At 31.5% G+C, this 15376-nt stretch overlaps 1 protein-coding gene and 1 long non-coding RNA gene across 4 annotated transcripts; one reads left to right on the forward strand and one right to left on the reverse strand.

Moving 5' to 3' along the window:
* Nucleotides 1–727: 727 nt before the first annotated feature.
* Nucleotides 728–1195, reverse strand: LOC109181808. Its single transcript, XR_002054280.1, has 2 exons — nucleotides 1136–1195; nucleotides 728–1040 (listed from the first exon to the last, which is right to left on the reverse strand). It is a non-coding gene; the product is annotated as an uncharacterized LOC109181808 (long non-coding RNA).
* A 5531-nt stretch (nucleotides 1196–6726) lies between these two features.
* LOC109181807 (guanine deaminase-like) lies at nucleotides 6727–13944 on the forward strand. Of its 3 annotated transcripts, XM_019331724.1 has the most exons (5): nucleotides 6727–6833; nucleotides 6981–7174; nucleotides 7421–7525; nucleotides 7621–7702; nucleotides 13690–13944. In XM_019331724.1, exons 1-5 carry the CDS (start codon nucleotides 6818–6820, stop codon nucleotides 13821–13823), a joined length of 531 nt encoding a protein of 176 aa, XP_019187269.1. In that variant the 5' UTR covers nucleotides 6727–6817; the 3' UTR covers nucleotides 13824–13944. The 3 variants fall into 3 exon arrangements, with proteins under 3 accessions (XP_019187269.1, XP_019187270.1, XP_019187268.1); XM_019331725.1 differs by lacking the exons at nucleotides 6727–6833; nucleotides 6981–7174; nucleotides 7421–7525; nucleotides 7621–7702 and adding exons at nucleotides 12127–12208; nucleotides 12934–13124; nucleotides 13417–13521 and having other exon boundaries at nucleotides 13617–13944; XM_019331723.1 differs by lacking the exons at nucleotides 6727–6833; nucleotides 6981–7174; nucleotides 7421–7525; nucleotides 7621–7702 and adding exons at nucleotides 12178–12208; nucleotides 12892–13124; nucleotides 13417–13521 and having other exon boundaries at nucleotides 13617–13944.
* Nucleotides 13945–15376: the final 1432 nt, after the last annotated feature.

The following is a 15376-nucleotide window of genomic DNA, read 5'->3' on the forward strand; positions in this document are numbered from 1 at the left end:
TAACACTAAAATGAGGGACAAAAGGTGCATAAATGTATAATATGATGTCGCACTAACAAGATTCTTGGCCAAAGTACTAAAAAGATACGAAATAGATGTGATTCTTGTTTGTTATGTAGTGAGGTTAACTTAGACATTGCAAACACACAAGAAGAGATCAGGACTACACAAGAGTGTGTGGTTTTTTAGGTGACTTTATATTATTTGTGCTTAATTAGTTGAATTTTGTAAGTTACTACAATAGTAATATTTGCATAGTTTAATCACATATTTACACACGAGAGTGACAATTACATTGAATATCAATTTCTCACAGATATAAATTAAGATATTAGAAATTTTTATTTTTAATTTAACAATGTAATAAATTTCTCACTTGAATTCAATCTTTGTTTTTCCCAATAATATTACTTTTTTATCATTTATTTGTCTTTCTTTTTAGTTGATTAATTTCATTATTCTCATCTTTCTTCAAATTGAAAAACTAGATTTAGAACACGTACTTTTATTAATTAATTCTTGATTTTTATTAATCAAAATACCATTCCATAAGTTTTTGTTAATCACTTGAATTCTTGTTTTTGTTGTAGGTTCAACACCGTAAGAACCTCCCTAAGTTTTTAATATCAAACTACGGTCCACTTTTAATCAAACTAAAAATTATGGTGCACTTTTATTCTAATTTATTTAATCAAACATGTCATGTAAACTGTAAGAAAAAAGTGAGAGTACACCCAATATTATTTCATTATGCTAGTTAATGAAAGAAAACACAGCATCCTGAGCCACACTTCACAAATATTACATTTCCACAAACAAATCCCAATGTTCATTTACTTAGAATATACATTTCTTGAATGACTAGGAAACTTATATTTTGTATTCTCAAACAATTGTTCTGCAATAATAGCCACATTACCATCAGCTCTCTTTATCTCCAAGTCAGCCTTCTGATACAAAGCAGTACCTCTTAGAGCATTTGAAATAGATCCAAATCCAAAGGCCATGGCAGCTTCTGCTTTGGCTCCGTAAACGAGCCTCTGCACCAGAATACCAAATAATGGATGAAATCAAGAAATGTGTAAACATGGGCAGTCATGATTTTAGTTGAAAAAACAGCAGGAAAAATGGTAACCTTCATTTGCGAGAACTGGATAGCAGAAAAGCACGGGCGGTTCAGATTTTTACATGTCTGGAATCAGTAAATGGTGATATAGAAGCTAAGGTAAGAGATTAAGACATTACATATATATATATATATATATATATATATATATATATATATATATATATATATATATATAGGAATGGAGGGGAAGGGTGATATGATATATGAAATTAATAACCTCTCTTATAGCTGTGAGCTCTGCATGAGCAGTAGGGTTAGTGTTGTTGAGTACCATGTTGTGGCAGCTAACAACAACTTCATCGTTGCAAACAATAACAGCACCAAATGGGTGTTATTCTTTTGTTTGTGTTATGGTAGAATTTACATTTATTAAATTATGAATTTTCTGTTATGAGATTATGAATTTACATTTATGTAATTATGAATTTTCTGTGCATTCATAATATCATAAAAGAAAATTCATAATTTCATAACAGAAAATTCATAATCTCATAAAAGAAAATTCATAATCTCATAAAAGAAAATTCATAATTTCATAACTGCACATTCATAAATCCATACCTGTACATTCATAATTTATAAGTGTTGAAGAAACTTGCGCGAAGAGAAAGTGAAACCGCAAAATGTGAATATGAAGAAGAAAAGTCGCGCTGTTTAAAAAAAAAAAAAAAAAAAAAAAGAAAGAAAGATTGGTGGAAGATAACGGTGCCCATAGGCACTGTTACCGTTTGGAACCGTGTTCACCATTTGAACATGGATGGTGAACACGATTCTATGACATAACAATGGTAGAAGAGGCCACTAGTCTTTAAAAATATAGAAAGTTTACTTTCATATAAATATTTTTCATAACTAGATCTCAAAATAATAGTTCATATATTCAAGTTAAATAACTATTATCATACATAACAAATATAAAACTCACAAAATAACACATGTTATAAATATAAGTAATAAATTACTTAATTAAGAATAAATTTCAAAATGGGAGAATGAACCTCTATGGCTCTATCTAACCATATATGACTCTTACTTTACCCATGATGGGCTCTATGTCCCTCGTTGCCATATACACTAAAAATTTTCCTATGCACACTTCATGCAAAGGTGCACTTCTTAAGGTTTAACCTTAGGTTGTGTTTCATCATCATTTCAAAAGTTTTAGCCGAATATTTGCTAAAGTTTTTCTTTTTATTAACATGTCATTCATATAGGTTTATATGATATTTCTTAATAGGTCTTTAAAGGAACTATTTATCATCCTTTGATAAGTGTTTTAAAATCGAACAGCATGACGACATAGCAAAATATGTTGTCTATTGTTACAAAAGATATTTTTTCCAAGTTTTCTTCTACTAAGAAATTTGAGTGATAACCTTGGATTGCATATATGAAGCTAAGTAACTCACAACTAGCCATTTCATCCAAGAAAATACTATATGTACTCTCATTTTCTACTCTCAACTTTTACTTTCACACACAAAATCTTGATGCAGACACTTGTATGGGGACCTACATGAAAAAAGTAGCTTATCAGTGCCCACCACATCATGGAGTAAAATTTTTAAAGAGTAAGATTTGGGAGTCCATGTAGTAGAACTCTTTTATCCAGTAGTTAATCTGGGCTTAATAGATGATATAGGTCTATTAGGCAAGCCATGTTGATGTTTGTGTAGCCTACACACATTTTCCATGTAGATGGTTTGGGTGCCAAAACTACATTGGTTACCACAAACTTAAGACTTTCGTTGCCTATCACTATGCCTTTGAGCGGTGGTACACTTTGTTTTAAAATTGTTTTTAATTTAAATTTTTATGAAAAGTCTATATAACTACCATTCTAGATTTTGTGCCAAACCCGTGACCTATGATCCCCTTCTTTGTTAGTCAGATACCTCATTTTCTACATAACAAGTGCTTCTCGTTAGGATTTACTAATAACCTATGAAAAATTATCTTCTTGTCTATCTCAGGCTTGTTATTAGGTTCCTATGCGAAGATCATATATCCGTGTAATCTCTTAGGATTTTGATGATTTTCTCCTTTATCTCTGGCCTAATATCTTTTCTTATCTTTACAGTTTAGTCAAAGAGATATGACTCAAGCATGATATCTTCTAGTCTTAATTATTCCAAAGTTCTGGCCTATCCTAGGTTACTTTAGTTCTTACTTACTATGTGATTTCATTCACCATATATGTGGTTAAGAACATCTATCTATGTCCAAGGAGTGTGTTTTTGTTTTGAAGTAGTAGTTCTCAACTCTTTTTGTTTTGTGTAGTACTAGATGTTTTTTGGTATCAATTTACTTTGAAGTACTACTTTGAAACTAGTTGTATGACTTTTGGGAACACTTGACTTATTCTGGATTTGGCAGTTAATATATGAAAGGTTTGGATATCTTATATTATGCACTACAGATTACTATTATATATGTAACATTTTGTTCATTTTCATCACAAAAACTAACACAGTACATTAAATTTTCCCTACAGATCAGATTACAGTTCAACATCAAACTAACTACATTTGTAGAGTAACTAACTACATTCAACACTAAACCTTTGTTAGAAAAATATACACATACATGCAGAGAATCATAATCGCTTTTTCATATATGATATATTCTATGTTATTGATGGGTTGAGCAATCTTACCCTTAAAGCGTGTATTAACCGAATCAAAACTTGAACTGTGCAATTGTCTGGCCTCTAATTCGTCCATCGGCCGGGCACATGAAAATTTCCAAAGATTTTACATGAAAAACTATTTTCTTTTTCTGTCAAAAATCTCTTCTCATCTCTGATCTTTTCAAAAAAAGGACAACACTATTTATATAGACTAGTTTGACCCCAAAGGGGCTAGCCTTAAAAAACGCAAAAGTACCCATATTGAATTAATTCATTAATTAATTATTAATATATTAATTCAATTTAGATAACTCCAACACTAACACAATATGTTATTGTAACTATATAAAAAGTCATAATTAACTTTTACAATTAGAGTTTTTGGTTAAATACCAAGGAACAAAAACGAGCTAGCAATTAATCAATTAAATCACATAGGTAAATCCAATACTACCACAATTTGTTATCAACATTAGTATGATTCCCTTCAGAAAGCGTTTGATTCATAGAATCTTAGATTATCCTAGCTAGGTAATAAGAACATTAATATGATCCTTTAGAAAGCGCGTTTGATTCATAGAATCTTAGATTATCATAGGTAATAGGATTGCTTCTAAGAAGGTAATGTGAGATTTTGAGAATTTAATATTATTGTGTGTGGTTCAGGGGTTATATATATATATATATATATATATATATATATATATATATATATATATATATATATATATATATGCACGAAATCAATGCACCGCATCAATCCACGAGTTCACATGTTAAGGTTGATTTGCACTAGAAACTCACCTTATATGTATATATAGGGGCGCACTCTCATGCGAACAGCCGCCCAGGAGAGAACTGAGAACCATCCCGCGCGCACCACATGTCCTTTGGTACATGTAAATGTGTTATATGTGCAAGTAGTTGGTGCACTTTTGTAAGTAAAAAGTGTAGGTAAAATCACTTACAAGTGCACATACTTTTACCTACAAGTGCATGTAATTTTACCTTGTTAACATTCATTGATCTGAGTTCGTTCTGTTTGGCATCACTTTTGTTCTTTCGGAGGATCGGAGTTAAGCGGTGTTAGTACCAGTGAAAACCACCCGCAAACATACATGCACCTAGGTGTATCTACTTATAACTATAAGTACACCTAGTTATAACGTCAGGTGCACTTAGATCTGGACACGTGGCGAGCGCTGGATGGTTCTCAATTTTTTCTTGAGCGGGCAGTTCGCACCTGAACGCGATCCTATATGTGTGTGTGAGGGAGAGAGAGAGAGATTATTATTATTATTATTATTATTATTATTATTATTATTATTATTATTATTATTATTATTATTATTATTATTATTATTATTATTATTATTATTATTATAAAGATTAGTAAAAAAAAGGTAAAGTTGGAATAATTCAATGTAATCTAAGATTACATGGAGGTAATCACATTACATTGAAATATTACCGCCACATCAGTTTTGAGGTAATATAACATTACTTGATAACCTCATAACTTAACTAAACATGGTAATATAACATTATTAACTCGATCTGATTACCCGAACCAAACGCTATCTCAAAAATTCTTCCAAGAAATAAGATATCAAAGTATATCACAAACAAATTAAATTCAAGTGTTCGTGTTTATTTTCCACATCAATTTACTCGTTACTCCATGACAATCTACATTAGTCCCCACCCCATCACTATTTAATGACATTGTCATTTACTTCTATTTAGAAATAAAAGTTGTTAGAATGACATTGTCACTTACTTCTACTTAGAAGTAAAAGTTGTTAGAATGACATTGTCACTTGTACTACAAGTAAAAATTGTTATGGTGACGACCACGTATTATCAAGTTTATGGTGATATAGGAAAGAGAGACAAGATGGGGTCGGTTGAATATTCCAGTGACGAGGCGATATGAATATATGATGTTGATCACCTCATGACACCAACCGTGAAAAGCAAATAATGATGGAAAAAGGAAAATGCAAAATGCAAAAAGCCTCAAAAGTCAAAAAGTAAATCGAATTGAAACCAAAAATAATTAGGGGGTGTTTGGTTCAAGGAGGTAATATGAGAAAGGTAATATTAGATTACCATGTTTAGTTTAGGTAATATGAGACGGTAAGTAATGCAATATTACTGTTACGTAGGAAATTGGAGTATATTTGAGGTAATGTGATTACCAAATTTTGGTTAGGTAATATGAGATTACTTTTCAATATTTCAAAATTACCCTCATTTATTTCCCTTCTATTCATTACATAGACCTCATTATTCAATTATTATTATTATTATTATTATTATTATTATTATTATTATTATTATTATTATTACAACCATCTTTTTAAATTTGGAATTATGAAAAAAAAAATTTACAATTTACACCTTTCAATTTCTATGAGGATAACATTCACTACTGGAAATTCTGAAATTTCCGACCACCTGAAAATGATCTTAAATTAAGTTGATACCAAAAAGTCCAAAAAGTGGTCGGAAATAGCAACAAAGGTTTTTCCGGATACCAAAAGTGATCGGAACAAGACTTTCAACTTGATTTAAGATCACTTTCAGGTGGTCGGAAATTTCAGAATTTCCAATAATGATTTAAGTAATTGATGTAATATAACCTAAAATATAACCTTCAACCAAACAAGTTAATGTTACATTACTATAACTTTAATCAAACACATCAGATAATTTTACATTCCTAAAATCTCACATTACTTACTTTCAGGTAATCGTATTATCTGGGGTAATCAAAGATTCCGTGAACCAAACGCCCCTTAGGGTAAAGTACAAAAAATTCCCAAAATCAAGAATTACACACGGACACTGCTGAAGCATAGTACCAATTTCACATGCCACGTATCCATATCGATATGAATCCAAATCAATTTCACATGCCAACATATGAGTACTGAAAAGAATGAATTACGGAGTAACTTACAAAATATATATATATATAAAATGAACTACAAATATTAAATATAATTCTTACTACCCTTCTTCTCTCTTTCAAATCTGAAAACATCCACTCGTCAATGGAAGAAGCCAATGGTAAGATTTCTTGAATTCCCCAGTACACTGTGCTTTCAAGTTTTCACTGTTCAAAGCTCAAAAGGGTGTGTTCACATTTATTTTGCTATCCTGTTGATTGTTTGGACCTCTCACTTTTTTCTTTCTGTGTTGGTTGGTTATTTCTAGCAGCTACACAGGATAGAGATGAAAAATTCATGAGAAGAGCAATTGAAGAAGCTTATAAAGCTGTAGAATGTGGTCAAGGAGCCCCATTTGGTGCTGTTATTGTTTGCAATGATGAAGTTGTTGTTAGCTGCCACAACATGGTGTATAACAACACTGACCCTACTGCTCATGCCGAGGTCACAGCTATAAGAGAGGTTTGATATATCATATCAGTGTTACGTTCCCTTATGTAATGTCTTTGTTATGGAATATATATTTGATATATGAGATCTCTATAGATTTGGCAGTATTAGAGAATTAGGTAGGTAGACATATAGAAAACTTGTTTCATATTCTAGTCTTCTAGCACCTATTTATAGGACTTTGTATTCTCTTTTTTATATGACAGTTTGAAACAATATACGACAGCACATTCAGAAACTCTCCCTTACTGATTTCAGGCATGTAAAAACCTGAACCGCGTTAAGCTATCAGACTGCGAAATATATGCGTCTTGTGAGCCATGCCCGATGTGCTTTTCTGCTATCCAGTTCTCGGAAATGAAGGTTACCATTTTTCCTGCTGTTTCTTCAACTAAAATCATGACTGCCCTTGTTTATGCATTTCCTGATTTCATCCATTATTTGGTATTCTGGTGCAGAGGCTCGTTTACGGAGCCAAATCAGAAGCTGCCATTGCTGTTGGATTTGAATCTAATAGTATTATTTCAGATGCTCTAAGAGGTACTTCTTTGTATCAGAAGGCTGACTTGGAGATAAAGAGAGCTGATGGTAATGTGGCTATTATTGCAGAACAAGTGTTTGAGAATACAAAAGCTAAGTTTCCTTTTCATTAAGAAATGTGTATTCTAAGTAAATGAAGGTTGGAATTTGTTTGTGGAAATGTAATATTTGTGAAGTGTGGATCAGGATACTGTGTTTTCTTTCATTAACTAATATGATGAAATAAATAATATTGGGTGTACTCTAACGGTTTACCTTGACATGTTTAATTAAATAAATTAGAATAAATTGGATAGGAATGTGCTTGTTGTTCCTATCTCTATTGGGGATTCTAAATCTATATTTAGTACCCAATGGAAGAGTCTTAAATTCTTTTACTGGTTCTTTAATTCTAAAAATTGTAGAAGTTCTTGTTTGTGCCCAAGATTGGATGAGGTTGGCAAATTAGTCAATCACAATTAGGGATGAGCGCGGTTCAGTTGCAGTTCTGAACCGTTGGATTACGATTCTGGAAAATGATAAATTGGAATTGACGGTGGTTCTAGTTTGAACTGCTAATTCGAACTTTTATTTTGATACATTTTTAGCCTTTAGGTCATTTTCTTTCTCTCTCTGTTCAAAATGGGAACCGATCGGCTTTGACCTAAAACTTATTGGGTTCTGTTTCGATTTTTACCATGCCTGATAGTAAAGGTTTTTTCTATCCTTTTACTTTTTGTTTTCATTATTGCCTTTTAAAATTTTAATTTTTTTTCTCACTTTTCATTTGTAGAGTTGACCAATGGACTTGGCAACATTTTAAAGCAATACTCAAAAGGCAAAAACTCAAAATTGATGTACTATATATATGTATAGTAAGGGCATCTTCAATAGTGGGAGATTTTACCTCAAATTTTTATGGGTCCCAACATTCATCTCATCATCCATTATCTCACTCAATCACAAAAACTCTTCTTTAAATTTTTTTTCAACTTTTTGTAGACACACTATTTTATCTCCATATTTTAATTTTTTTTTCGTCTTAATCCTCCTTGTTATTCTCACCTGGGCCCCACTGTTTTAATATAATTCACAGGAAACTTTGTTTTGCAGGTCCCACTTCTCACCTGCTATTCCCTTTTTTTGAAAAGTTTTGCAAAATCTTCCGCTTCCATTTGTGAAAAACTCATTCAAGGGATTTTATTATTCTAAAACTTTGCCTTTGATTCTATAAGAGCATTCTCATTACTTGATTTTTGTTGTGTTTTGTGAGGTTAAATGTGAAGTGGAAGAGAGAGACAAGGAAGAGAGAAGGTTTGAGGTCTTGCGGGAAGATTTGATTGTTTATCTTCATAGTGGACCCCACCAAACCCTAAACCATGTCCTCTTGCAAGAACTTCAAAAAAATTATAAATTATAATAGTGAATTAAACAGATGCCATGAAGGCATAATTGTCTAAACAAGCCAAAAATCACAAACTCATGAACTGCAATCCATGACAGACTTGTCTTAAAAAACTACCAACGTATACCCAAATTAAATGAAAAGATGACATACAGACATGATAGTCAAAATATGAAAGTATAGAGTTTTTTTCCAAAATGATCCCTTGACTATCGCTCATTCTTAATTTTGCATTTCGACTTTTAATTGCACCCAATGTGGTCCCTTGACTTTTAAAAACTCCCCCAAATCGGTCCTCCGTTAGAAATTCCGTCTATTGAGTGTTAAAATGAAGGGCATTTTCGTCCGTTTACCTATTATATGCCTAATATACTCTGAAAAATAGTCGAGGGACCATTTTGGGAATAGTCGAGGGATCATTTTGGGAAAAACTCATTTATTTATTTCATTTTTGTTTATTTCCATTTTTTAAGACTATCAAATTAGAATTTCTATACATTTTTTTTCTTACAAATATAAATAGTTAAAATCCACAATCAAAAGTCAAAATTTTAAACTTTCTCTACAAATTTTTTCCTTCTATCTAAACATACCAACTTCCCTCTATTCCTATCAAATTTTACAATAAGTTCCGTAAGTTTCAAAAATATAATACTCATATACTTTTTATTTCATATATATATATATATATATATATATATATATATATATATATACCCCCCCACACACACACACACAAACTTCAATAGACAATCAATCACTATGTATCACATTAAATATTATTTTTACCACTAAAAATAACATTACTATTTTTATCAGTTTAGACACCCAAAATGTACGCTTCATTTCTCGGTCAGTATGCCTTTGAAAATAAAATTATTATTTTTACAATCAATTGCTATGCTTCTAGCACTTCTTGGAACTGAGAAGTACGCGTCACTTCTCGGTCAATGACAAAATCTTAGAAAATATTTTTGAAAAGTTGGCTTAACTTAACTTGTAAGGCCATTAGTTTCATTCCAAAGTTAGTACAAATCATAACTACCATTTCCAAATGCCTATCTACCAAGAAGTACATCATGCTAAAGAGAGTCTATAACTATAGCTATCAATTTTATGTGTTAAAGGACAAGTAAAATAAACCAAATGCAAAAATAATTAGCACAAAACAAGCAATTTTAAACCTAAAAGCCTCATCATTTTTCAATATTACAAGTTCTTGTCATTTTGAAGTTTGTTTGTATTTTATATATGAATATTAATAAACTTAAATTTGAAAGTTAAACTTGTTTACCAAAGTACAAAACTTATTGTAAAACTTGATAGGGATAGATGAACAATTTGTATGTTTAGACAGAAGGAAAAAATTGTAGAGAAAGTTTAAAAACTATTTATATTTGTAAGAAAAAAAAAATCTATAAAAATTCTAATATGATAGTCTTAAAAAAATAGAAATAAATAAATGAATTTTTCCCAAAATGGTCCCTCGACTATTCTCAAAATGGTCCCTCGACTATTTTTTAGAGTATATTAGGCATATAATAGGTAAACGGACAAAAATGCCCTTCATTTTAACACTCAATAGACGGAATTTCTAACGGAGGACCAATTTGGGGGAGTTTTTAAAAGTCAAGGGATCACATTGGGTGCAATTAAAAGTCGAAATGCAAAATTGAGAATGAGCGATAGTCGAGGGACCATTTTGGGAAAAAACTCTGAAAGTATATATGCCTTTCAAGGCACAAACTTGTCAACTCCAACAAATGTTCACAAATCAACCACTTTTTATAATTTTTAATATAGTTTACGATTTGTAGTAATCACCCACCTTAAATATTATTTTAATTGTAAATATATTTATGTTTATAATTTTATTATAGGAATTCACACATAATAATTACTAAATAACAAAAATTTTATATATGAATAAACCTCATATAGAGTATATTTTTATAACATATTTTCCGTGCATCGCACAAGACAAATACTAGTTTAATATTATAAGACTATTACAACGTCGTCATTTCGCGTGAGCTTGAAAATTTCACCTGCTTCATTTTGCTCATATATAGAGATATAGAATATAAAGATTTAGAGATTTATTCTATTCACTTTATTTTTTATTGAGTTAATACTCAAAATTGTCCTCGACTATAGTGGTTTTTTTCAATTTCGTCCTAAATGACTTTGGTGACCTAATATTGTCCTAGACTTTTGTGTTTCGCTCAATTTAGTCCTCCGTTTGTTATTCCGTCAAATTGGTGTTAAATAAAGGAACAATTCAATAATATCAATATTGACCTCTCTTTACTTTCAATATGTGAAGTGAGAAATCCGTCTTTCTTGCACGAATTACACCAAGAATTACTCCCATACCTACGAATCAAGTTTTATATTCGCAGGTTTAAGAGTGATTTTGGGAGTAATTCGTAAAAAAGATGGATTTCTCACTTCACATGTCTATGAGTAAAGAGATGTCAATATTAAAATTACTGAATTGTTTATTTATTTAACAACAAATGGACGGAATAACAAATGAGAGGACTAAATTGAGCAAAAACACAAAAATTTGGGACTAAATTGAGTAAAAGCACAGAACTCTGGGACTATATTAAGACACCAAAATCGTTTAGGACAAAATTAAAAAAAAAATCACTATAGTCGAGGACCATTTTGGATATTAACTCATTTTTTATTATATCGTCTTCACTGAGACTCAAATTCACAACCTCTTACTATTATACCACAGGGTCTTGGCCACTTTATTTTTTATTCTTTAAACTAAAAGCCCCATATAATTCTTAAAGGCATTAAGGCAATTAAATAAACTTACCTTTGCTAAGGATTGATCTTGTGGTATACTAACGCCAAGTTGCTCTCCCAATATAAAAAATTGTGAATATTCTCAATATAAAAAATTGTGGATTCAAGTCTCCGTGGAGACATAATACTGCATTCTGATAGAGTCAATAAAACTTAAAAAAATAAAACTTACTTTTATTTTTAGTACTAAAAAAGAAGAATTAACTTACAAAAATATATAAAATGAAATACAAATAATCCTACCCTTCTTCCCTCTTTCAAACCTGAGAACATCCATTCGTCAATGGAAGAAGCCAATGGTAAGATTTCTTGAATTCCCCAGTATACTGTGCTTTCAAGTTTTCACTGTTCAAAGCTCAAAAGGGTGTGTTCACATTTATTTTGCTATCCTGTTGGCTGTTTGGACCTCTCACTTTTTGTGTTGCATCACTTTTGTAGTTTTCTTCACCTTTTTTTTTTTTTTTTTTTTTTTTTAAATTTAAAAATCTTCCTAGAATTTCAAAGATTGGGGTTTTAGGCATACCCTTTTGGGGCTTCTGGGGCTTGATCTGCTTGTTGGGTTTTGCGATTGTACTATTGATTCAGTGTTCTTGCACTGAGGTTGAGTTTGATTTATGATATGAAAATTTTAAATTGCGCATCTTCCTCTGAACACCCGGTTCAGTATTGAATTAATCAGAGATTATGTTCCCAGTTTAATATTGAATTACAATTACTCCGTCAATAATTGCAGTACTATATTTGGTTCTGAATTACAAAGCTTGACTACACAGGATTCATAGTTGCTTTTAACTTCCTGCTAAAAAAATTGGATCTTTGTGTAATTAAGTAATGTATAGCCATAAAACAGATTGGCTTATGCTTGTTGTGAGATATAATCTGCTCTCTGCTTATTGTGTAGAAAGCTATATTGATATGTGATGTATAATCTTATTATCATCATAGTGCAATAATAAGTGTTACTGCAACTTTCCTTCATTAGATTTACTCCTTCCTTTCTGTGTTGGTTGGTTATTTCTACCAGCTGCACAGGATAGAGATGAAAAATTTATGAGAAGGGCAGTTGAAGAAGCTTATAAAGCTGTAGAAAGTGGTCAAGGAGCCCCATTTGGAGCTGTTATTGTTTGCAATGATGAAGTTGTTGTTAGCTGCCACAATATGATGTATAACAACACTGACCCTACTGCTCATGCCGAGGTCACAGCTATAAGAGAGGTTTGATATATCATATCAGCGTTACGTTCCCTTCCATTGCTATGTATGTAATGTCTTTGTTATGGAATATTTATTTGATATATGAAATCTCTATAGATTAGGCAGTCTTAGGGATTTATAGGTAGGCAGGCATATAGGAAACTTGTTTCATATTCGTAGTCTTCTAGCACCTATTTATAGAGCTTTGTATTCTCTTTTCTATATGACAGCACATTCAGAAACTCTCCCTTTACTTTTGTAACAGTCTTAATGTCTTACCTTCTACTAGTACCTCACCGTTTACTGATTCCAGGCATGTAAGAAGCTGAACCGCCTTGACCTATCAGACTGTGAAATATATGCGTCTTGTGAGCCATGCCCAATGTGCTTCTCTGCTATCCAGTTCTCGGAAATGAAGGTTACCGTTTTTCCTGCTGTTTCTTCAACTAAAATCATGACTGCCCGTGTTTATGCATTTCTTGATTTCATCCGTTATTTGGTGTTCTGGTGCAGAGGCTCGTTTACGGAGCCAAAGCAGAAGCTGCCATGGCCTTTGGATTTGGATCTATTTCAGATGCTCTAAGAGGTACTGCTTTGTATCAGAAGGCTAACTTGGAGATAAAGAGAGCTGATGGTAATGTGGCTATTATTTCAGAACAAGTGTTTGAGAATACAAAAGATAAGTTTCCTAGTCATTCAAGAAATGTAGATTCTAAGTAAATGAACATTGGAATTTGTTTGTGGAAATGTAATATTTGTGAAGTGTGGATCAGGATACTGTGTTTTCTTTCATTAACTAATATAATGAAATAAATAATATTGGATGTACTCTTGCGGTTTACATGATCACAGTTCTAGAAAATGATAAACTGGAATCGGCAATTCTGGTTTAAATTGTTAATTCAAACTTTTTTTTTTTTGGGTACATTTTTAGCCTTTAGATCTTTTTTTTTTTGTTTTTTTTTGTTTTTTTGTTTCTCTCTCTGTTTAGAACCGGAACGGCTTTGAACTAAAACCTATTGGTTCCGATTCGGTTTCTACCATGCCTGATAGTAAAGGTTTTTTCTATCTTTTTATTTTCTGTTTTCATTATTTCCTTTTAAATTTTTTATTTATTTTTTTATTTTTCATTTGTAGAGTTGACCAATGGAATTGGGAGTGGTGAATCTGGTTCTTGCCTTTCTCTATTGTTGTCAATTTAAGAAGTGGTTTACCAATTTGGAAAAATGGAGGATTTTTTAGAAAAATAGAAAAATTGAGAAGTGAAAAAAATAAAAATTGGAGAAGTTGTTTACTAAAATTATTTCTCCAATTGCTTATCTCATTTCCTTTTTCTAACTTCATGTACAATTTTGGAGAACTTTTATTTAGACTTTTTCAAATGGAGGAGTAGAGGAAAATGCGCGTGAACAGTGCTTTGTACCTTTTTTTTTTTTTTTGAATGCCAGTGCTTTGTACCTGAAGGTTGGCTATTTGAATCTTGCTATGATATGCTATGCACATCGGTCGGTGGTTCCTTTTATTTGCTTGTTTTCCTCCCCTTTTCTGTGCTTGTTGTGCTTTCTTTTGTTGTTATTGTTGTTGTTGTTATTATTATTATTATTATTATTATTATTATTATCTTTGTTGTAGAAATGTACAAATACTATATGAGATGATTGCATTTAATGAAATCAGAAATCTGGAGAAATGAAAAACCGGATGAATAGGGAATAGAAATTAGGAAACTAGAGAAATGAAGAAATGGAAAAATGAAAATAAAAAAATGAAGAAATGAAGTAAACGTCTTTTAATCTTAATCTTAGTAACACATTTTTTTAATTACCTAATTTTGATTTTTAGGCTAATATTGTAGGAAAGTAACTTGGCAACATTAAATGCTGTTGTCATTGGCAAAAACTCAAAATTAATGTACCATACATGTATACTAATCATTATGCTTTTTGCTTTTGCCTTGATTCCATAAGAACATTCTCAATAATTGATTTTTGTTGTTTTTTGTGGGGTCAAATGTGAGGTGGAAGATAGATAAAGAGGAGAGAGAAAGTTTGAGGTTCTTGCACTTGGCTTTTTATGTTCATAGTGGACCCCACCAAAGATGAAAAAGTCATGTTGGTGTGCGTGAAGGGCACCAAAAGCGCCCAACCAGACACATGCACTCCACGCGCTCGCTAGGAGCGTTAATCATATCTTTCTTCTTTTTTTTTTTTTGTCTCACAACTCTTTTTCCTTGTTTTTTCCCCTCCATTATTCTCTCGGCTCCTAAAAATTTG

Source organism: Ipomoea nil, unplaced genomic scaffold (genome assembly GCF_001879475.1).
Source record: "Ipomoea nil cultivar Tokyo-kokei standard unplaced genomic scaffold, Asagao_1.1 scaffold1043, whole genome shotgun sequence".
In the NCBI taxonomy this organism is placed as follows: domain Eukaryota; kingdom Viridiplantae; phylum Streptophyta; class Magnoliopsida; order Solanales; family Convolvulaceae; genus Ipomoea; species Ipomoea nil.

What these genes read in the sequence shown, in the direction of transcription:
- LOC109181807 (XM_019331723.1), top strand. An exon ending in AGGTCACAGCTATAAGAGAG is followed by an intron (nt 13,125 to 13,416) that starts GTTTGATATATC and finishes TACTGATTCCAG; the next exon opens with GCATGTAAGAAGCTGAACCG. An exon ending in TCCAGTTCTCGGAAATGAAG is followed by an intron (nt 13,522 to 13,616) that starts GTTACCGTTTTT and finishes GTTCTGGTGCAG; the next exon opens with AGGCTCGTTTACGGAGCCAA.